Source organism: Mesocricetus auratus, unplaced genomic scaffold (assembly GCF_017639785.1).
Source record: "Mesocricetus auratus isolate SY011 unplaced genomic scaffold, BCM_Maur_2.0 Super-Scaffold_4256, whole genome shotgun sequence".
NCBI classification, from domain to species: Eukaryota; Metazoa; Chordata; class Mammalia; order Rodentia; family Cricetidae; genus Mesocricetus; species Mesocricetus auratus.
The window spans coordinates 53,167,742-53,190,630 of record NW_024429182.1 but is presented as its reverse complement, the minus strand read 5'-3'; the positions used below and the strand labels follow the sequence as shown (position 1 = coordinate 53,190,630).

The window sequence follows — 22,889 nt, the reverse complement described above, 5'->3', positions numbered from 1 at the left end:
GTAGGGAGCTTGGATTTAGGAGTCACACACTATTTCCTAGTTAGCAGCCATCTGCCTCAAGAGATCTTTGTTGGGATTCCCTCTAGCACTCCATATAGCCACCATGGCCTAAGATTCTGTTTGGAAGCTGTCCTGGAACTCGCTCTGTAGACCAGGCTGGCCTCGAACTCACAGAGATCCGCCTGCCTCTGCCTCCCTAGGGCTGGGATTAAAGGTGTGCGCTACCACCGCCCGGCTGGAAGATCAGGAGTTTAAGGTCATCCTTAAACTCAGCTATTGAGGGAGTCAGATGACTACAAGAGACTCTGTCTTAAAAAAGAAAAAAAAAAAAGAGGAAAGGCTAGAGAGATGAATCAGATTGGTGGTTAAGAGCATATAGTGTTCTTTCAGAGGACTTGAGTTCAGCACTAACATGACAGTTCATAACTGTCTGCAATTCCAGTTTCCAGGGGATCTGACACGCTCTCCTGGCCTCTAAGGGTACCAAGGATGCATGTGATACACATACATACATGCAATGCAGCCAAAACAGACAGACCATAAAATGAAAATAATAAATCTTTTTTAAAATGAAATAAATGATTGACTTAATTCGAGAAGTACAAGGTATAATGGTCTATGTGGATGAAATGTCCTCGTGAAGTTAATTATGTACTAATTCTAAAAGTTCCTTTTAAAAGCCAGATGGTGACACCTTTAATCCCAGCCCTTGGAAAGCAGAAGCAGTCAGATCTCTTTGAATTTGAGGCCAGGGTGGTCTACAAAGAACGGCTAGAGCTGTCTCTAACCATCAAAAAATAAATAAATAAATAAATAAATAAATAAATAAATAAAATAAAGATCTAGAAGGAGAGCCAGTCTTTGTGGCACACTCCTTAATCCTAGCACTTGGGAGGCAGAGGCAGGTCTACATAGCGAGTTCCAGGACAGCCAGAGCTATGTAGAGAGATCCTGTCTTAAAGCAAACAAACAATATATTCTGGGAGAAATAGAAATATATTTTAGTAATCTGACAAATATGTATAATACAGAAATTATTATAATACAAGATAATATGTAATAAAGGGCCAATGACAGGGCTCAGTGGGTGAAGGCACTTGCCATGAAAACCTGGTGCTGGGCGGTGGTGGCACACGCCTTTAATCCCAGCACTCAGGAGGCAGAGGCAGGCGGATCTCTGTGAGTTCGAGGCCAGCCTGGTCTACAGCAGCTAGTTCCAGGACAGCCTCCAAAGCCACAGAGAAACCCTGTCTTGAAAAGAAGGAGGAGGAGGAGGAGGAGGAAGAGGAGGAGGAGGAGGAGGAGGAGGAGGAGGAGGAGGAGAACAACAACAACAACAAGCAGCAGCAGCAGCAGCATAAAAGGGGCCGGAGAGATAGCTTGGTGGCTAAAGGGCTTGCCACACAAGCTTGAAAACCTGGGTTTGGATCTCCAGGATCCATAAATGCTGGGGAGATGGAGATTTGTGGAACAAACTGGTATAGGCAAATAAGAAAACTCTGGGTTCAAATGAAAGACTCTGCTTCAATATTTAAGATAGGAAATAGCTACAGATGACATTGGATGGTGCAGCAGGAGATCTTGAAGAGCATCGCACCTGACTGCAATTCCGGAATGTTGGCAACTAGGCTTCGAATTGCCTCTTGTAATTGTTGCCTTTTGTGATTGTTACCCTTTGTTTGAAGTGTTTGATTGTTATCTGAGTTCTTACTGGAGGAATCAGAGCCTTTGTAAAACTTAGTTATGGAAGTACTTGGAAAACCAAGATGTCTCATAGCTGAGAATTGCTTGGGCAAATGGTTCCTTCAAACAACTCCAGGTGTAAATTGTGAAACAATAAAAGAAGGTTTTTGTGAAGCAATGGGCAGTTGGTTCACCAGAAGTTGGCTCCTCTGCTGCTCTGCTAAGCCAAAATGCATCTTGGAGTGACCCTAATTCTTCCATGGACCCAGGCAAAACAGAACACCAACAGGATGTCAACTTCTCCTCTCCACATGCATGCATACACACAGCCATGCATACCAATACACATACACCCAAAAAGAGTAAAAGAAAACAACTCAAGACATTTTTTTTTTCTTTTTTGGGTTTTTTTTTTTTTTTTTGTTTTTGTTTTTGTTTTTCGAGACAGGGTTTCTCTGTGGCTTTGGAGGCTGTCCTGGAACTCGCTCTGTAGACCAGGCTGGCCTCGAACTCACAGAGATTCGCCTGCCTCTGCCTCCCCAGTGCTGGGATTAAAGGTGTGTGCCACCAACGCCCGGCCTCTTTTTTGGTTTTTTGAGACAAGGTTTCTCTGTGGCTTTGGAGGCTGTCCTGGAATTGAGGCTCTTGTAGACCAGGCTGGTCTCACAGAGATCCACCTGCCTCTGCCTCCTGAGTGCTGGGATTAAAGGCGAGCGCCACCACTGCCTGGTGACATTAAGTTTTTAAAGGGGAAGAGATATGCATTGCAGGGGGACATAGGAGTATGTCTTGAATCCCAGGACAAGAGGCAGCTGACCACACAATGACCTGATTTGGGGATTGCAGGGTGATCAGAACTCTCCAGCAGCTGTCAGGTTTTCTCTGGGCATCTGTCTCATTCCTGTCTTTGGGCCTGGCTTTTTTTCTGATACTCAGTTGACAAGTTGAGAGAAAAAGGCCACTGTAGTTTCCCTTTTCCCACATTATGAGTCCATCCACAGAGAAAAGGGACCTAATGGTAAATTCAGATTTCTTGGAGACACAGGCCCAGGTTAGGTCAAGAGTTCTTTGAGTTCTATTCAGTAACAGTGAGGGGCATAGGGTGATCACACATAAACATGTGGCTCTTTATCATGACTCCAAGGAGGATGAGGAATTCTCAGGATATATATGGATTTAAAGTTAGTTTGGAGCCGGGCGTTGGTGGCGCACGCCTTTAATCCCAGCACTCGGGAGGCAGAGGCAGGCGGATCTCTGTGAGTTCGAGGCCAGCCTGGTCTAGCCTCCAAAGCTACAGAGAAACCCTGTTTCAAAAAACAAAAAACAAAAAAAGTTAGTTTGGTTCCAAATCCAATGGGTAGCTCTGGATGCAGACAGCAGACAGACTCTACTCACCAAGTCCATTAAAGGACACAGAGACACAAAAACACAAAGTACCATATGAAAATAACAATTTAATTTGCTAAGAATGCAGCAACCCCTACCTGCCCTGTACTTAGTCTGCCTAGGTCTACACAAGCAAAGCCCCCCCTGTTCCCTATGCAGTAGATGTTCAGCTAGGGGGACAAAATAACCCGAGGCCTTGATCAGAGGTGAGCAGGGGGCTGGACTGAGTCCTTTCGGCCTTCACCAGCAATGGGCCGGCCTCGCTCCTCCCAGATAGTGAGGCCATCACAGGAGCAGATCTGCTTGGGGTTCTGGAAAAGGCCCGCAGAGCGTGCAATGATGCCACAGGCCAACCTGTGGAAAGATGTATGGTCAGCATGGCCTTCTCTAGGCCTCCTAGGGTTTCAAGTCTCCTGCTGGGGGTTGCACAACTCACCTCTTCCCAGAGTTCCCTGTGATCTTGGATAAGGGATGGCTTCCCCGGCCCAGGTCATCTTCTCCCTCATCAACAACCAGGCTGCGGCCAATCACATCCCACACCTTTGAAGGGAAACAACAGCCTCAACTCCACTGTCTTTGGAGGAGGGTCCCCACATTCTTCCCACCTTACCTTCAGCTGTTTATCCTCTATCCGGAAGGTGGCTCGACCATCAGCATCAGCCAGGACATTCCCTAGATCTCCCAGGTGCTGGAATGAGACCCCATGGGAAAAAGAAAGTTACACAGTCATCGCTGGTATCTTTTGCCTTCCCAGGATCTGATTCCTCATCCCATTTCCCCAAGCTTCTAATTTCCTTCTGCATGTACCAACTGGGAGACAAAGAAGACCACTGGACATTGCCTTCCCTGGAAGTGAAATCCTGGCAGAGAGCCATGCTGCAAAAACTCAACTTCCTTCCCTGTTTTCCATCCCCTATTAGCTAAGTTCCTGTTTCTTCTGAAGCCCAAATGTCCAGTTGCTCTGGGAGCCCTGGGTAAGCCTCCATTTCTCAAGGCTTAAGTTAGCTATGTTTGGCTTTTCTAACCATTACAGTGGCCAGCATTACTTTCCTGACTCTCAGCCTCAAGGAACAAGAGGGAAGAAATATGAGGGGACAAAGAGATGGCTTTGCCCACTTTTCTCTTGAAAGTAACAAAAGGTCATAGAGGCTGAGGAGATGGCTCAATGGTTGTTATGCAAGTAGTATGGAGACCAGAGCTCAGATTCCCAGCAACCATGTGAAAGCTTAGTATGGTAGCACATGTCCATAATCCCATTGCTAGGGGTACAGTGAATGGTAGATCCTGTGGGCTCACTAGTCAGCCAGTCTAGTGAAAACAGCAAGCAAGTATCAGTTTCAATGAAGAGACCCTGTCTCAAACAAATAGTGAGGAGCTATAAAGAAAGATAACTGAAGTCAACCTCTGGCCTCCACATCCATAGGACACAAACACTGTGTGTATGTACTCCCCAGTGCAGACATTCTGCCAGGCATAGTGAGCAGTGTACAGACCCCCCACTTTTATGAACCTCCATTAAAAAGGAACACAGTGAGGACAACAAACATTATGTTTTAAGGCAGAAACTACATCTGTGCAAAAAATCATTTCCAACCTGATTCATGAGCAGATACAAAGGCCTAGGCTGGAGTGAGCTGGTCCCCATAGTCAAGAATGTCAATGGCTTCTCAGGTCATAGTGGCATATACCTTTAATCCCAGCACTTAGAAGGCAGAAGCAGACAGAGCTCTGTGAATCTGAAGCCAGCCTGGTCTACACAGAAAGTTCCAAGGACAGCCAGGGCTACATAGAGAGACTATATCTTAAACAAATACTCCCCCCCCAAAAAAAACAAAACCCAGAAATTTGGCTTTTACTTTATCTTGTGTAGGGGACCAGCTGGCACCTGACATTTTTTAGTCAAATTCCTCTATGCTAAAGACTTTAGTGGTAGAGAGTTCAAGGTAGGGAAGATGACAAGGACCTTGCCAACTGTTTCTGGTGTTGAAGAATAAGCCAGGCAGTATGACTCAAGGCATGACCTTGCAAGGGGGGCAGGGAAAACATCCTCTTCAATCCCTACTCTAAGGACTAGTCAGAGGCTGTCACCCCAGGATGCTGGGCCCAGCCTTTACTTTTGGGTCCTAAGGAACCAAGAAGGGTTTTCACACAGTGCATGGCAAGGCTCCTTTATGTGTCAGAGGAACCCCACAGTAGAATAGAAAAGACTAGAGAGACTATGAAGGGAAGGAACCTGATGAACTGTTAGCAAGTATGCAAGAGACAGACAGGCTTGGATGGAATTTCCCATGCTGATTTTAATTTTATCTGGACAAGCCAGATGCTGACACCCAGAAGAAATGTGCTGAATAGCATGCTGTCTTCACTACTCCATTCTTGCTCATTTTTAGTTCATCTTCTGGAGAGAAAGCTCAAATGGTTTAAAATTCAAATAAATTTAGAGTCTTATACATGTTAAGTATATGCTCTACAAATAGGCTATACCCATAACTTTTTGGTTTTTATTTATTTATTTATTTATTTATTTATTTATTTATGTGTGTGTATGTATGTATGTACACATGCACACACATGAGCACATGGAGGTGAGATAATTTATTTATAGGTGACAGTTTTCTCATCATGTGGGTTTCTGAGGTTAAATTTGGGTTGTCAGAGTCAGAATCCAATGTTTTTGCCCTGTTTTGTTTTTGTTTCCTTTTAGAGACAGGGTCACATGTAACCCTGAGTAGCCTTAAACTTGCTGTGTAGCCAAGGCTGGCTTTAAATTCCCAATCTTCCTGTCTCTACCTTCCAACTGCTGGGATTACAGGCATGTGTCACTATACCTAGGATAATTTTCTTTGGTTTGGTTTCTTTGGTCTTTTCTGATCCCCTGTCCCAAGTGGGGTCTAAGGGCAAGGACACAAGTCCTAAGGTAATCTTTGCCTTTTAGGAATATTCCTGCTCTGTTGTGACTTAGATGGTTTCCTCTGCTGGATCTGCCATCCCCAGTCTCACCCTGTCTCCATACAGAGCTCCTTCTCCTCATCCTTTAAATCCAAGGAGGCAGAGACCCTATGGATGCCCCTTCTTGTATTCACATTCTTTATGATTTACTCACTTTTGTGTGAATATCAAATACCATTTCCTGGATTAGATTACAGCATGAATCTGACTTCATGTTGGATGCCCTCTCATTCTCTCACTAACATGTCCTGAGAGACACCAGCTGCTGTGTGGTGAGCTCTAGGGAGAAACTCATGTGGCAAAAGACTGATATCTGGCCAATAGCCATCAGAGAAGCAGATCTTTCTCATGTTGAATTTCATGACTGAGGCTCCAAGAGACTTTGAGCCCAGAGAAACTGGAGATAATAAATGCTTGTCACTTTATACCCCAATATTACAGGCATTTAATTCAAGGCAATATCACTTACCTCCCGAGCAGAAGCATGGCATTATGTAATGGACCAGACAAAAGAACGGGTCTCTTCCACCTCAGAGCAGGGAGGAAGAACTTTGACCATTTGACTGTAAGAAAAGTATGAGCCGGCTGGGCGGTGGTGGCACACGCCTTTAATCCCAGCACTCGGGAGGCAGAGGCAGGCGGATCTCTGAGTTTGAGGCCAGCCTGGTCTACAGAGTGAGTTCCAGGATAGCCAGGACTATTACACAGAGAAACCCTGTCTTGAAAACCAAAAGAGAAGAAAAAAGGAAGAAAGAAAAGAAAAGATAGACAGACAGACAGACAGAGGCTGTGAAATGCTCTAGACTAGCATGTCTTATGCCCATGGATGTTAGTGGTGGTGTTTTGTTTTTACCCTAGAATATTTTCTTTTTAAAAAAATTTTTGAGCCGGGCAGTGGTGGCGCATGCCTTTAATCCCAGCACTCGGGAGGCAGAGGCAGGCGGATCTCTGTGAGTTCGAGGCCGGGCTGGACCGATAGCCTCCTAAACAATACAGAGAAACCCTGTCTCGTAAAAACCAAAAAAAAATTTTTTTGAGACAAGTCTCACGATGTATCCCTGTTTGGTCTGGAACTCACTGTGTAGACCAGGCTAGATTCAAACCTAAAGTGTCTGTGGTGGGAGAAGCCCTCAACCCTGGGGAGGGCACCAGGAGAGGTAGGGGAGTAGTGGTAGGAGAAGCTGCCTGAGGAATGGCTACTGCAGGGGTAGGGAAAAGCGGCAGCTTCAGAAGCTGTTGTGTAATCTCGTGCACTTGTGCCGTGTGTTGCACACAAAATGTTTTTTTGTTTTTTTTTTGTTTTTTTTTTTTTTGGTTTTTCGAGACAGGGTTTCTCTGTGGCTTTGGAGGCTGTCCTGGAACTCACTTGGTAGTCCAGGCTGGTCTCGAACTCACAGAGATCCACCTGCCTCTGCCTCCCGAGTGCTGGGATTAAAGGCGTGCGCCACCAACGCCCGGCCACACAAAATGTTTTTATCTAAGCTGTTCTATTACCAATAAAGACTCAGGGCGGAGGCAACAGATGACCTTCCTTTTTTGACCAGAGACCCAGCAAGCATGTCTTTCCACACAATCCAGACTAAAGAAAAACAGGGATCTCTGAGTCCCTTCCTACTCCTTCTTATGCATTTTGCCCATCCACCTCCCTGGGTCCTCTGTACCCTCTATGGCTAATTCTTGTCAACTAATCACAGGCTCTGCCCCTGACCAAAGGTTAGTTTTAGTAACACAATGAGATCAAATATCCCAAGAAACAATCTGTATCCCTAGCTGGCCTGTTATTAACTGTGTAGACTAGGCTAGATTCTAATTTAGAGTGCTCTGCCTTCCTTTGCCTCCCAAATACTAGGATTAAAGCGGTGCACCATGATGCCCAGCTCTAAAGATTTATTTAATTTTACTTATATGTATATATGTTTACATATGTGTGTACAGCACATTGTATAAGGTGCCTGTGGAAGCCAGAAGAGGGTGTATGTGTGTGTTTACATGTGTGTGTACAGCACATTGTATAAGGTGCCTGTGGAAGCCAGAAGAGGGTGTATGTGTGTGTTTACATGTGTGTGTACAGCACATTGTATAAGGTGCCTGTGGAAGCCAGAAGAGGGTGTATGTGTGTGTTTACATGTGTGTACAGCACATTGTATAAGGTGCCTGTGGAAGCCAGAAGAGGGTGTATGTGTGTGTTTACATGTGTGTGTACAGCACATTGTATAAGGTGCCTGTGGAAGCCAGAAGAGGGTGTATGTGTGTGTTTACATGTGTGTACAGCACATTGTATAAGGTGCCTGTGGAAGCCAGAAGAGGGTGTATGTGTGTGTTTACATGTGTGTGTACAGCACATTGTATAAGGTGCCTGTGGAAGCCAGAAGAGGGTTATGTGTGTGTTTACATGTGTGTACAGCACATTGTATAAGGTGCCTGTGGGAGGGTGTATGTGTGTGTTTACATGTGTGTGTACAGCACATTGTATAAGGTGCCTGTGGAAGCCAGAAGAGGGTGTATGTGTGTGTTTACATATGTGTGTACAGCACATTGTATAAGGTGCCTGTGGAAGCCAGAAGAGGGTGTATGTGTGTGTTTACATGTGTGTGTACAGCACATTGTATAAGGTGCCTGTGGAAGCCAGAAGAGGGTGTATGTGTGTGTTTACATGTGTGTGTACAGCACATTGTATAAGGTGCCTGTGGAAGCCAGAAGAGGGTGTATGTGTGTTTACATGTGTGTACAGCACATTGTATAAGGTGCCTGTGGGAGGGTGTATGTGTGTGTTTACATGTGTGTACAGCACATTGTATAAGGTGCCTGTGGAAGCCAGAAGAGGGTGTATGTGTGTGTTTACATGTGTGTGTACAGCACATTGTATAAGGTGCCTGTGGAAGCCAGAAGAGGGTTATGTGTGTGTTTACATGTGTGTACAGCACATTGTATAAGGTGCCTGTGGGAGGGTGTATGTGTGTGTTTACATATGTGTGTACAGCACATTGTATAAGGTGCCTGTGGAAGCCAGAAGAGGGTGTATGTGTGTGTTTACATTTGTGTACAGCACATTGTATAAGGTGCCTGTGGAAGCCAGAAGAGGGTGTATGTGTGTGTTTACATGTGTGTACAGCACATTGTATAAGGTGCCTGTGGAAGCCAGAAGAGGGTGTATGTGTGTGTTTACATGTGTGTGTACAGCACATTGTATAAGGTGCCTGTGGAAGCCAGAAGAGGGTGTATGTGTGTGTTTACATGTGTGTGTACAGCACATTGTATAAGGTGCCTGTGGAAGCCAGAAGAGGGTGTATGTGTGTGTTTACATGTGTGTGTACAGCACATTGTATAAGGTGCCTGTGGAAGCCAGAAGAGGGTGTATGTGTGTGTTTACATGTGTGTGTACAGCACATTGTATAAGGTGCCTGTGGAAGCCAGAAGAGGGTGTATGTGTGTGTTTACATGTGTGTGTACAGCACATTGTATAAGGTGCCTGTGGAAGCCAGAAGAGGGTGTATGTGTGTGTTTACATGTGTGTACAGCACATTGTATAAGGTGCCTGTGGAAGCCAGAAGAGGGTGTATGTGTGTGTTTACATGTGTGTGTACAGCACATTGTATAAGGTGCCTGTGGAAGCCAGAAGAGGGTGCTGGATCCCCGGGAGCCACCCATAATGGGTGCTGGGTACTGAACTTGATCTTCTGAAAGAACAGAAAGCACCCTTAACCACTGATCCATCTCTCCAGCCCCACTATTCTAAAATACTTTCATACACTTTACTGGTTGAGTATTCCTAATTAAAAAGAATCTAAACTCTTATTACCATCTTAGAATTTTTTTAACATTTAAATGTGGAATCTACGGCAGGAATGTTCGACTTGCCCCACAGTTTCATGGGATGGGGATGCCCAGCTTCTGCCATGGTTCCACTGATTTTGTGCCAGGAAGTTGTGGAGTAGCATCAAGACAGAAAGCAGGGCATAGTGACCTATGCCTGTCATCTCAGCACTTGAGAGGCAGAGGGAGGAAGAACAAAACCTCAAAGGTCATCATGGTTACATCATGAACTTGAGGCCGGCCTGGACTACTTGAGACCCTATCTCAAACAAAAAATAAAATGACAGAAAATTAAAACAAACTCTGAGTCCTGAGAGGATCTAAGAAGGAATCAGAATTCACCTTAGGCCTTTATCTACAAGAACTGGAGGGGGCACACTCCCCTGAGAAAGGAGGAGCTAAGAGATGTGCAACAGGGCACTAAGGAACATAAATCTCTGAGAAAGAAGCAATGCTCTTGTATTGGCTAGTTTTGATTATAAACTTGACTGCATTTACAAACACCTAAGAGATATGTAAAGCACACTTCTGGGGGGTGAAACCATGAGCAGTCAGACTTATCAATCAATTAATCCCTTGATGGATGCATGATATGTTGGTATTACTGGGAGATGGTGAAGGGTAGGAGCTGGGGCTTGGTTGGAGGAAATAGATCTCTGGGGAAATGTCCTTCAGGGAGGTATCTTGTCTGTCCTCTACCTGTGACTCTTCTCTCTATTTTCTGACTACCAACATGTGAACTTTCTCCACCATGACCTCATTGCTCCACCCTGACCTTCCTGCTCAATCAAACAACGGAATAATTAACAGCACAGATGCAGTCAGTTAAGACAAAGAGAAGTAAGGTGGCAGGAAACTGAAGACAGAAATTCTATGGTGGGCCAGGTAGTGGTGGTGCTTGCCTTAATCCCAGCAGAGTCAGGGGCAGGCAGATTTCTATGAGTTTGAGGCCAGCCTGTCCTATAGCACAAGTTCCAAGACAGGTGCCAAAGCTACACAGAGAAACCGTGTGTGTGTGTGTGTGTGTGTGTGTGTGTGTGTGTGTGTGTGTGTGTGTGTGAGAGAGAGAGAGAGAGAGAGAGAGAGAGAGAGAGAGAGAGAGAGAGAGAGAGAGAGAGAGAGAGAGAGAGAGATTTTGGTGGAAAATGAACCCCAGTGTTACTGGGAATGGGAGTGCAGCTCAATGGCTAAGCCCTTGAGTAGCATGTATGTGGCCTTAAGTTCCATGCCTAGCACTACAAGAAAGGAAAGGGCTTCCTACAAGAGGGAAAAGGGATAGAAGGGACAGGGAAGGAAAAAGAAGCCCCAAGGGTTCTTGCTAAGACTATCTTTTACACAACCACAGATAGAATTCCCCCACTAGCCTGTGAATTTCCCAAGGGCAGGCACTGGGCCATTCTGTATCGTATACCTAGGACCATGATCACAACAAGTATCAAGTAAAGTTACTAAGCTAATCAACATCAGATGAGAGGGAAAGACTGGCACATAAAGCAATCATAGTCCAAGACCCAAGAACTGCCTGTCTACCTCTGAGTCCCTGGATTCTCTCTATGCCCAAACCCAGTCCAAACCTACACTTACCCGATCAGTGTCCTGAGGGCCCCCATGAGATGTTCCATCAGGGTTAAAATGGTCCCCACAGCTAAGGATGAAAATTAGCAAATAGGTATCCAAATAATAGTATCTAGGTCCTCTTCTCTGACTACCTTTATTCAGTCACTCATTCATTCATTCAATAAATAGACCTATTCCATACCACGATTCAGGCAAAGAACATGGATTATGCCTTCCTTGAGTTTCTGCTTCAGGAGACACAAAGGAATAAACAATCATATTACAGAAGACACCGATAAGCACAGGGCCTTTTCCTTCCCTGTGTCCATGAGCCACCTTGATTAAATCCTCTGAGGCCTTTCATATGCCATGTAACTAACCTCTTTAAGCCTCATCTGTACACTGGATCTGTGTGTATGTGCCCCCACCAAAGTATTTTGGGGGACAGAAAGTGAAAGTGTGTATCTATAGGGATATTACAGATGACTTACCTATTGCAATCCTTTGTGAGATCCCCATACTGATGAACATGGAATCCATGCAGCCCGGGCTCTAGGCCGTCAATGGTTCCCTCAATCAGGCAGAGTTCAGAGTTCAGCTGTAGGAAGCGGACCACGCCCTGTATGGTGTTAGAGCCCTCCAGAATGGCTACTGCTGCTCCCAGATTCTCTGCAAGGTATGAAATGCTCAGTCTTTCCATGTCTCCCAGCCCCTGATGGACCAGCCTGACTCCATTTCAGATTAGAAGCTATCTGGTGACAAGGTCAAAATAAGTTCATTCCTGTTTTCTGTAAAACTTGGGTTTGACCATGTCTTGACCTGTTCTGGAATTTGGCATTTTTTACACCCTCTGCTCTGATCTCCACCCTGATAATATAAAATGTTCTGCCAAATATTTTTGTTTGTTTGCTTGTTTGTTGTTTTTGTTTTTTGAGACAGGGTTTCTTTGTGGCTTTGGAGCCTGTCCTGGAACTAGCTTTTTGTAGACTAGGCTGGTCTCGAACTCACAGAGATCCACCTGCCTCTGCCTCCCCAGTGCTGGGATTAAAGGCGTGGGCTACCAACCCCCGGCTTGCCAAATATTTTTTATATGTTCTGCCAAGTTACGAAAAGCCTTGGAACCCTCCTAGCTATGCAGATTTTTGGGCTATATAAGCCCCACTTTTTCCTATGTTCAAAGCTATTTCCTCAAACTCCACTTTAGGGAAACAGCCCTATCAAACAGAAAATAAAGCTTTCTTAATTTGACTAAAATAATTTGGGTATACTCTGTGCTTTCAGCAGCTCAGGAAGGGCAGGAAAGGAACTCACATAATGTTCATAAATCCCAAAGCCAATTCAGCCCAATCCTCAGACTGCTGGGTTAGATTTTATACCAGCTCTTGCTTCCGCCCTCCAGCCCCAGAGGCCAAGGCCAATACTATAAGCAGTCACTCACGTAACTGGCTGCTGCCCATGCCCTTGAGTACAGCCTGCCTCCCTGTGCTTTCCAGGAGTGCTTGCACCTCCTGGCTGGGAAGAGTGGTCTGCACCAACACCATTTGGTTCTCCAATTGCACTTCTACACTCTGAACACCTGGCAGAGACAGAGGAAGAGGTCAGCATTGGGCTGGCATCACATGTTGGTAGCACAGCATTCCCCCATCCCCATTTTTACAAAGCTTCATATGACCAGAGGGAAGCCTGGAAGCTTCCATCTATTACTAAGAGCTTGGGCATGGTATTTTTGTGAGCTCTCTCTCTCTCTCTCTCTCTCTGTGTGTGTGTGTGTGTGTGTGTGTGTGTGTGTGTGTGTGTGGTGTGGAGTGGAACTCAAGGCCTCTCACACACTAGGCAAGTGCTCTATCACTGAGCCACACTCCATCCCTTTTTTGTGAGTTCTTACTACATTTCAGATAGTATCTTACTCTGTAGCCCAGGCTGAGATGGAATTCAATATTCAGCCCAGCTTGGCTTTGAACTTGAGGTGATTCCTCTGCCTCAACTTTCTAAATTCTAGGATCACAAGCAAGTCCCACTACACCTGGCTTATAACTTTTTTTGTTTGTTTGTTTTTGTTTTTTGAGAAAGGGTTTCTCTGTGGCTTTGGAGGCTGTCCTGGAACTAGCTTTTGTAGACCAGGCTGGTCTCAAACTCACAGAGATCTACCTGCCTCTGCCTCCCCAGTGCTGGGATTAAAGGCGTGGGCCACCAATGCCCAGAAGCTTATAACTTTTAAAACATAGAAAATTCTTTCTAAGATTTTTTTCAGTAAGAGTGTTAACCTGGAGCCTATATACAGGCAGAAGAAGAGAACTGACTCCACAAAGTTGTCCTCTGCCCTCCAAATACATGCTGGGGTATGGGTGTCCCCCACTAAGTAAGCCAATAAATTAAAATTTTAAGTAGACTAATTATATTAGCAATATTAATGACAGTTTAAAGGTGAACACTACCCAAATGTCCATCAACTGCATGGCGAGATATGAAGTACAAATACATGCTGCAGCACAGATGAGGGTGTCACTCTGCTACATACAAACCAGTCACCAATGGCCACATATAGTATATTACATGGACAGGAAACAGATTATAGAGGACAGGGTTGCAGAATAAGAAGGTGATAGAGGATACAGGATTTCTGTAGAAAGTAACAAATAGATAACCAATAGAGGCAATGACTGCATAGCTCACTGAATGAATTGAACTGTATACTTCAAATGGGTGAATTTTTGAGCATATTAATTTTAGCTCAACAAAACTGTTACACACGCCAGGCAGTGGTGGCGCATGCCTTTAATCCCAGCACTCCAAAGGCAGAGACAGGTGGATCTCTGTGAGTTTGAGGCCAGCCTGGTCTACAGAGCAAGTTCCAGGACAGCCTCCAAACAATACAGAGAAACCCTGTCTCGAAAAACAACAACAACAACAAAACAAACAAACAAACAAAAAACTGTTACACACATTAAGAAAGGGAGGATCAGCTGGGCGTTGGTGGTGCATGCCTTTAATCCCAGCACTTGGGAGGCAGAGACGGGTGGATCTCGGTGAGTTCGAGGCCACCACGGTCTATAGATAGAGAGTGTCAGGAAAGGCTCCAAAGCTACACAGATAAACCCTGTCTCAAAAACCAAAAGAAAGAAAAGAAAAGTGGACACACACACACACACACACACACACACACACACACACACACACAGGACACACCGGCTCCACCCTGGTCCTCCGCAAGACCAGCCAGTGCTGTTGCCACTGAGCCATCCCTGTAGCCCATTAAACCCTTTTTGATGTGTTTTACATATTCATAGTAACCCTGAGAATGTTTTACAGATAAGGATATCAAGGCACAGAAGTAGGAAGGTTACAGAACTGCAACTCAGTCTAGGCAGCCTAGCTACAGAGCAAAAACAATTAATCCAAACCTTCTACTCACCTAAGAAGAGTTGCTAGCCCAGGCTTCCTAGGACTCCCTCAACCCACACACACATTCTGCTATAACTCCCACTTCCGTTGACCAATCCACCTGCACTGATTACAATCCTTTGTGTGTTTGGGAATGGTAAGGGAAAATCTAAAGGAGATGGAGCCATTCCACATTCTGCAGCACATTCTGGCCAAAGCTTTGCCAAGATGTAGTAGGGCCTACTACTACCTGTAAAGCATTCTCGCTGGGAAAACAGACAAGAGGGACTTCAGCTGGACACCGAGCAATTCAAGGCTTCCGTGGGTTTTTTAAGCACCAAAAAGAGACTTCTGATAACCATGTTTTCTGGTATGAGTAAGTGAAACCAGTTTGACTTTCTCAAAGCTAAGCAGGAGAGTTTCAGTGCCCAGAATATACTGAGTGAGAGAGTTGCCCAAGGCCTTGGGAAAGAGAGCCTTACTCTCCTCCCTGGGGTTAATGGCAGGAGCTCCAATTCACATCTGCCCTACAGTAACTGTGGCCTCTCTTTTGTCCTCACTGAACCCTAACAAAGCCTGGCCTGGTCATACGCCAAGATCCACCTGGCAAACAGAACTGCTGCTCTGCTGGAAACACCACCTTCTTGTTCAGACTGAGGTACGAATTTAAGAGGCATAGTCATAACAAAAGCATTCTGCTCTGGTCCTCCCACATCAGGAACAATTCTTGGGTCTGGGAATCTACCCTATGCCCAGGCCAGGCTATCAGGAAACCTTATCTGCTGTGTGTGCAAAACACATTCAGGCCTCAGCACTTATCTAAGATGCCTCACTTCACCATAGCCTGCTCAAGAAACCTATCTATGGGCTTCCTGTTTGCTTTGTTGACTCTTTTTTTTCTTTTGGTTTTACAAGACAGGGTTTCTCTGTATTGTTTTGGAGGCTGTCGGTCCAGCCCGGCCTCGAACTCACAAAGATCCGCCTGCCTCTACCTCCCAAGTGCAGGGATTAAAGGTGTGCGTCACCAAAGCCAGGCAATTGTTCTCTGCATTTTATGTTGAGGCAGGTTCTGTCAATTGAACTCAGAGCTCACTGATTTGACTAATCTAGCTAACCAGCTTGCCCTAGAATCCCATCTCTATCTTCTGAGTGCTGGGACTACAGGTGTGCTGCTTTGCCTGTCTGACATTCATATAGGTGCTGGGAATCTCACACTGATGGCAGCTATCACTTTTACCAGCTCAGCCATATCCCTAGCCCCAGTATACATGTAAGCAAAATGTATGTATGTATGTATGTATGTATAAACAAATTTTAAAAATAAAAAATAAGAGCTGGGTGTTGGTGGCGCACGCGTTTAATCCCAGCACTGGGGAGGCAGAGGCAGGCGGATCTCTGTGAGTTTGAGGCCAGCCTGGTCTACAAGAACTAGTTCCAGGACAGCCTCCAAAGCCACAGAGAAACCCTATCTCGGAAAAAAAATAAGAATAAAATAAAATAAAAATAAATAAAAAATAAGCCTTTAAAAAATTTGCCCCAGACCAGCCAAGTAGTTCAGCAGGTAAACTATTTTTAGCACAAAACTGACAGTTGGAAGCAGAGAAACAACTCCTCAAAGTTGTCCTCTGATCTCTACATGTACAACTCCACTCCCACAAACACATCATACACAAATTCACTAGTAATAAATTAAAAATCAGTTTCAGGGTGAGTGTGGTGTCACACACCTTTAATCCCAGCACTAGGGAGGCAGAGGCAAGCAGATCTCTGTGAGTTGAAGGCCAACTTGGTCAGGAAAGCCACGGCTATGTATAGAGACCTTGTCTCAAAAAAAGAAAGGAAGGGCCGGGCATTGGTGGCGCACGCCTTTAATCCCAGTGCTAGGGAGGCAGAGGCAGGCGGATCTCTGTGAGTTTGAGGCCAGCCTGGTCTACCAAGAGAGTTCCAGGCCAGCCTCCAAAACAATACAGAAAAACCCTATCTCGAAAAAACCAAAAAAAAAAAAGGAAAGGAAAGAAGGAAGGAAGGAAGAAGAAAGGAAGGAAAGGGAGAAAGAGGAAAAGAAAAAAAATCAGTTCCAAAGTCTCCTCCTAGCTCATCACATCTGCCTGTAAATCTTTCTTCTTTACAATCCCCTGAGATTAACTGGGCTCTCACATGCTCAAGACTTGCATCAACTAATTCATTCTTCATGACAATCCTGAATTATGAATATCATTCAAACACTGCAGAAACAGAGACATAGAAAGTAAGCATGAAGTCCTTGTGATAGTATGTGACAAAGAGGGCATTTGATTGCAAACATCTAACTCCAGAGTGCATCTGTCTCTGTACATTACTGTGTACACTGCCCCGCACCCCGCACCCCAATGTCTTGGCTTCATACCTTCTAATCTCCTTCCTTCCCATTCCATAATGGCTTCCCAATGAAGTGCTCTGCAAATGCTCTTTTGGCAAAGCTAGTATGATCTCTACCTGAGCACAGGGGTAATAGTTTTTCCTAAGAAGTCCCCAGTATCTAACCTATACTTGCTGAAAGGTTAGATGAACATTAAAAAAAATTTTTTTAAAAAGCCAGTTTTCAAAGTGTCCTGAAGATGACTCTGCCTTTTATCTTTCTAGTTGTGCTAAGTGACCTGCAAATCTACTGGCTTAAGCTCCTAAGTTAGGCCAAGATCCGTGTTAGCTTTATCAGAACCGTGTTGTTTCCCAAGCATGACCTCAGGTGACCCGACAGGAGGAGGAGCTAAACCCTGGGGCTAGCTCCTGAGGCTCAGCTGGAAACCCTCAGAGTTAGTAGAGAGCTCTGGCAAGGCAAACTTGAGGCCTGCACACTAGGCTCTGCCTCTGGGTCTCTGTGTGGCTCTGAGAAGTTTCCTTTCGTTCTCTAGGTGTCTTTCTGGATCTGTACAACAAGAATACGGCTAAACACAAACCTCTGGACTCAGCCCAGAAAGGTTTATTTTGCTCCTACCTGCCACCCCTTTCAGGGTCTTGTGCACCGCGTCCACGCAGCTCTGACAGGTCATCTGCACTGCAAACTCCAGCTGTAAGGGCAGCAGGGCCGGGATACATGTCAAGTACTATCCTGATTCACCGCCTTCCCTATGATGACTCTGGGCACACGTCTCATATTGACTTCTGTTCAAATTCCTTCTTCATTATCTCATGAGCATTCCAGTATGGTGGTCTCACCCTCCCACACCCACAATGCAAGAAGCATACCTATCCTAATCCCGGGATTTCATCCCTCCCCAGGAGCCTGCTCTTTCCTGACTTCTCAAGATAACGATCACCCCAAGAGCCGAAGCTATGCGAGGCTCCACACGAAGCTTTCACTCACTGCACACATGGTTCCACCGTCCCCGGAATCCGAAGCCATCCTGGATATAGTCAACCGCCTGGGCCGCAAAACAGTTAGGGTCCAGAGAGCAACACTGCTCAGTCTTGTGGGGTGGGCGGAGCCTCGGGAACCACCCTTTGCTCCACCTCCTTGGCGCGTGCGCATGCTATGCCCAGGTCTGCAGTCTATCCAGTAGGGGCTGCGCAGGCGTATTAATGCCATCGGCCCTGGTTTCCTTAGTAACCATTTGGCGTCTTGTACCGGCTCAGCGGGAGCCACCTGCGAAAGGATGGAGCTACATAATCAAGATTCTGACCTCAAGCAAATTTACCACCGGTTGCTGAGTCCACTGACGCTCTTCCCCAAGAAGGCGACGCCTCCAGAGCCTCCAAAGCGCCCCTCGCAGGAGGTCTCGCCTTTGCAATCCATCCCGCTCGCGAAGCTAAAAGTGGGGCCACTGTGCCGTCAGGTGTCCAAGCGGCTAGCAGGCAGTGGGCGGGCGGCGCGGGTGACTCCCAAGGATCGACTCCGTCTCACCCAGGTTATCCTAGAGGAGCTGAGGTGCAGCTGGCGGGAACCTCCTGCAGAACCTATTTTAAACTACGAAAACAATCAGAGGCTGCGGAAGCGGCTGGAGTCCTACGTGCTGATCTGTAGTGAGCAGCTCTTCATACGATACCTGCACCTGCTGGTGACCCTGCCGGCCACTAGAAGGGTCTTCACTGAATCAGCCACCCTCAGCCGGTTGGCAGTCAACCTTGCCAGGGATTGCACAGTTTTCCTCACCAGTCCCGATGTTTATCGCTTCCTGCTGGCTGATTTCCAGACCTTGCTGAATTTAGAGCAGACCCGGGGAGGTATTCTCAAGCTGCGACCCCCAGTTTGCCCCCCTGGGACTTTCAAGCTTTGTCCAATCCCCTGGCCTCACAGCACCGGCTTGGACCAAGTGCCATGCTCTAGCCTCAACCTGAACTACCTTGTCCAACTCAGCCGCCCATATGATTTCCCCAGTGAGCCCGAACCTGACCCAGTAAAGGAGTTGAAATCCATCCCCGAGCTGAAGAGTAGAAAGCAGCTCCTCTGGGTGCTCTCCGCGAAGAAGGAAAAAGAAGTTGAAGTTAGTCCCTCAACGATGGTACCACTGCCTAGCCATTCTCCTCGCAGCAGTGAGATTTCCCCCTTCCCCACTTCACCAATCTACCCCAGGCTCCCGAGGGGCCAATCCATGCCCTGTCTTCGTGAGGGATGGAGTCTGGCAGATGAGTTGGGCCTCCCCCCTCTCTCCCCTCATCCCCTCACCCCACTGGTCTTGGCTCCAGAGAGAAAACCACTGCTGTTTGGGGACATGGTGGCTGAGGATCTGAAGCAGACGACAAAGAGCATGGCAATGGAGTGGGCTCACTACTCACCACTGGAATCGAGCCTGCCCCCCCTCCTTGGGGTCCTTACCAGGCGCTTGACTGCCCAGGAGCACATAGAGAACCTGCAGCAAATGCTGAAGAGCCTGCAGGATGAAGAAGCCTCGGGGCAGTGGGATCTGCACCCCTCAAGAATCAGTCCACTTCACCCACAGCCAGTGACAATTACCGTGAAGCTACAAAATCAGGTTGTGGTACAAGTAGCTACTGTGCAACTCTCAGACAGATACTATTCTGACACCTTTCACGTTGAGGGGGCTGGAGTTCTATACAACCATCTGACTGGGGAGCTGGACTGCAAAGCCATCGAAGAAATGGATGCTGATCGTCTTGTTGGCAATAGCACCAAAGAGATATACAAGGAATTGATGAGCCGAGTCTCTACTAGTCACTTATCTTTTGATGAAGGACCCCAGATTGAGCCCTCAGCAGATAAAGATTGGTCCACCTACCTGTCCTCAGCTTTTATATACCAAGATAAACATTTCCCAGTCATCAACCACGATCTGGTTGGATTTTACTCCAGGAGAACAAGCATGCAGCTGTCGTGCCCTGAGAAGACACCTTCTCTCACATTACTCCAAAGGCGCAAAAGCTGGGACAAGCGGCCAAACAAGGGTGTATGGGTGAACTGGTGGAAAACCTCTGTGTCTAGCGAAGACTATTTAAAGTACCTCACCACTCAGCAGACGGATTTCCTCCACGTCATCTTCCAAATGCATGAAGAAGAAGCTGCTGTGGAGATACCCGCCCCTGTGAAAGACTCGGTGGAGATTCAGCACCCTCCTCCCCTGTTGGAAGATGAAGAGCCGGACTTTGTGCCAGGAGAGTGGGATTGGAGCTCAGTGATAGAGGACAGTTCAGGACCTGGGAGAGCCAACATCTTAACCCTGCAGCAGCGTCTAGAACGACTGTGGGTCATGTTGGAAGTCCCTGACCAGAGCCGGCTGGACATGGTTGTTAAGTACAGCTCCAAGGCACGCCTACAGCAGCTGCCGGCATTGATCAGGGCCTGGGAGCGGGTCCTAAAGCCCATTCAGAAGCGGGAGCTGTTGCTAGGGAGACTGGAGTGGTTTGAACGTCAAGCCTCTGACCCCAACCGCTTCTTCCAAAAGCCTGATTTGGTGCTGAGTCGACTTCTGGAGGAGAATCGATTCCGTAGCCATATCCAAAGGCAGCTCAGTTTAATGGAGTCTTCTTTGGTTTCCTTGCTAGAAAAGATAGAGTCAGTCTTTGAGGAGCCAGTGACCTTCAAGGGGCGGCGCTATCTAGAGAAGATGAAGCAGGACAAAGTGGAGATGCTGTACTGGCTTCAGCAGCAGCGGCGGGTTCGAAATCTGATCAAGGCCCAGAAAGCCTTCCACCAATCGTCCGTGTTCACAAGGGGCAGCAGTCGGGCTTTAATAGCTCCTGGGAATACTCCTACTACCCACTAAGGGGCCAAATGTCCCCAAACCCCTTCCTAACTCGCAAACACCCAGACACTCACATAGACCTCTCAATAGCTTTAGAACAACTATGGATATTTCTACAAGGGACTGAGAATCTTTGTCTTAGCAGTCTAGATAAAAGGATTCCTCAAATCTGGTATTCTGTGTATGTCAACAGTGCTATACAATACAACCTTATCAAATGGTCCCTTGGAGTCCATTATAACATAGGTCAGACAGAGCAAGTCGTGATCTTTAAAATAATTCAGTTTAGTGTCATTGTCCTACTATATTAATTGCCTGATTATAGCTCCAAGTCACTCTTGTTTAGGCTCAATAGAGTAACACTTAAGCACGACAGCTCTGAAATTAACAGCTGCCATCTTAAAACATTCTTTACTAGATTTTTACCAAAACAAACAAACAAACAAAAAGTAAGTTTCCTTCCTACCTCCAATCCTCAATTTCCTTCTTACAGATAGCAGTTGTTACCATATTCTGTATTTAACAAGTGTTTATTGAGCATCCACAAGGTGTTAAGCTCATAATCTGTATGCTGCTTTCCTCTTCGTTCTTTTGTTTTGTTTTGCACTCAGTTCCAGGGAATACAGTCATCATGAAAGGGAAGTTATGATGACAGGTACAGGATGTGGCTGGTCACATTACATCCATAGAGAAAGATGAAGGCTGAGTCTGAGGAAGCTTCTTCTTTTCCACTGCTGCTTCCTTTGTTTGAGACAGGGTCTCACTCTGTAGTCCTGGCTGTCCTAGAACTTACTTTATACACCAAGATGAACTCATTTCACAGAGATCCACTTGCCCCTGCCTCCTGTGTGCTGGATTAAAGGTGTGCACCACCATGGTTGACCTATCTTTCTTCTTTTTATGCAGCCCCAGACCCTTGTCTATGGAATGATGCTGCCACATTTATCATTGCCCCTCAATCTAATCTAGATAACCCATCTCATATATCCAGAGACTTGTCTCTTTGGTGATCGTAGATCCTGTCAAGTTAACCGTATTAATGATGATGTCATCAGTGAGTGAATTAAAGATTTCTTTGTTCATGTTCCACTCTCAATAAACAGACTGTAAACATGTCACTAAGCACATGGAATAATACAGTGTTAGATGGTGGTGAGTACTATGGGGGAAAGAAAAAAATTACAAAGGAAGGGGAATTAAGGGTGAGTAATATTTTAATAAAGGTGGTCAGAGCAGTCCTCACTGAGAAGACCAAATTTGAGCAAAGGCAGAAGGTGAAAAGTAAATCCTGTAGACACCTGGGGAAACTTTCCTGACAACCATTGATGAGCTAGCTCCAAATCAACAATGCTCAGGCTGCTCCAGGAACAGTGAGGTCCTGAGCCAGAGAGGGAATAAGAGGAAGTAGGGCTAGATAGATGGCTCATTGCTCTTCCGCAGGACCCATGTTCAGGTCCTAGCATCCACATCAGGTGGCCCACTACTGCCTGTAACTCCAGTTCTTGGGTGATCCAATGACCTCTGGCTTCCTCTAGGCATACACGTGATGCACATAAACCCATGAAACCACATACATACAAAAAATTAAGTCTTTTAGAAAACAAAGATGCCAAAATGCACACTAGACTATGTGAGGCCTGTTAGGTCATTGTAGGCACTGTTTCAGAAACAGCCTATGTACACAGGAAGCATGTATGTATGCATTATGAGTGCAAGTATTTACAGCTATACCTGTTGGAGAATGGTACACTATTTTCTCCCTGTCCCCTTTTTAAATAAAGTGCATCAAGTTCATTATATATTTCCTATATATAGGTACATATACTGAATGTATCCAATATGTAATACAGCTGCTTCATTTTTTTTTACTGTGGGGCCCAGGCTTGCCTAGAACTCTCTCCATAGCCCATTACTTTACTCTTTTGAAAGTTATGGAGCATTCTT

The 22,889-nt window shown here is 46.0% G+C and overlaps 2 protein-coding genes across 3 annotated transcripts; one reads left to right on the top strand and one right to left on the bottom strand.

Moving 5' to 3' along the window:
- Positions 1–3,117: 3,117 nt before the first annotated feature.
- Positions 3,118–18,235, bottom strand: Ccs (copper chaperone for superoxide dismutase). Of its 2 annotated transcripts, XM_005064039.4 has the most exons (8): positions 18,113–18,235; positions 17,744–17,816; positions 12,827–12,964; positions 11,880–12,057; positions 11,416–11,476; positions 3,680–3,757; positions 3,506–3,609; positions 3,118–3,423 (listed from the first exon to the last, which is right to left on the bottom strand). In XM_005064039.4, the coding sequence occupies exons 1-8, from the start codon at positions 18,149–18,151 to the stop codon at positions 3,270–3,272; spliced, it is 825 nt and encodes a 274-aa protein (XP_005064096.1). In that variant the 5' UTR covers positions 18,152–18,235; the 3' UTR covers positions 3,118–3,269. The 2 variants fall into 2 exon arrangements, with proteins under 2 accessions (XP_005064096.1, XP_012970842.1); XM_013115388.3 differs by lacking the exon at positions 12,827–12,964.
- Positions 18,236–18,376: 141 nt separating this feature from the next.
- On the top strand, positions 18,377–22,067 carry Ccdc87 (coiled-coil domain containing 87). The gene has a single exon (XM_005064038.4). The coding sequence runs from the start codon at positions 18,402–18,404 to the stop codon at positions 20,964–20,966; it is 2,565 nt and encodes an 854-aa protein (XP_005064095.1). The 5' UTR covers positions 18,377–18,401; the 3' UTR covers positions 20,967–22,067.
- The last annotated feature ends 822 nt before the right edge of the window (positions 22,068–22,889 follow it).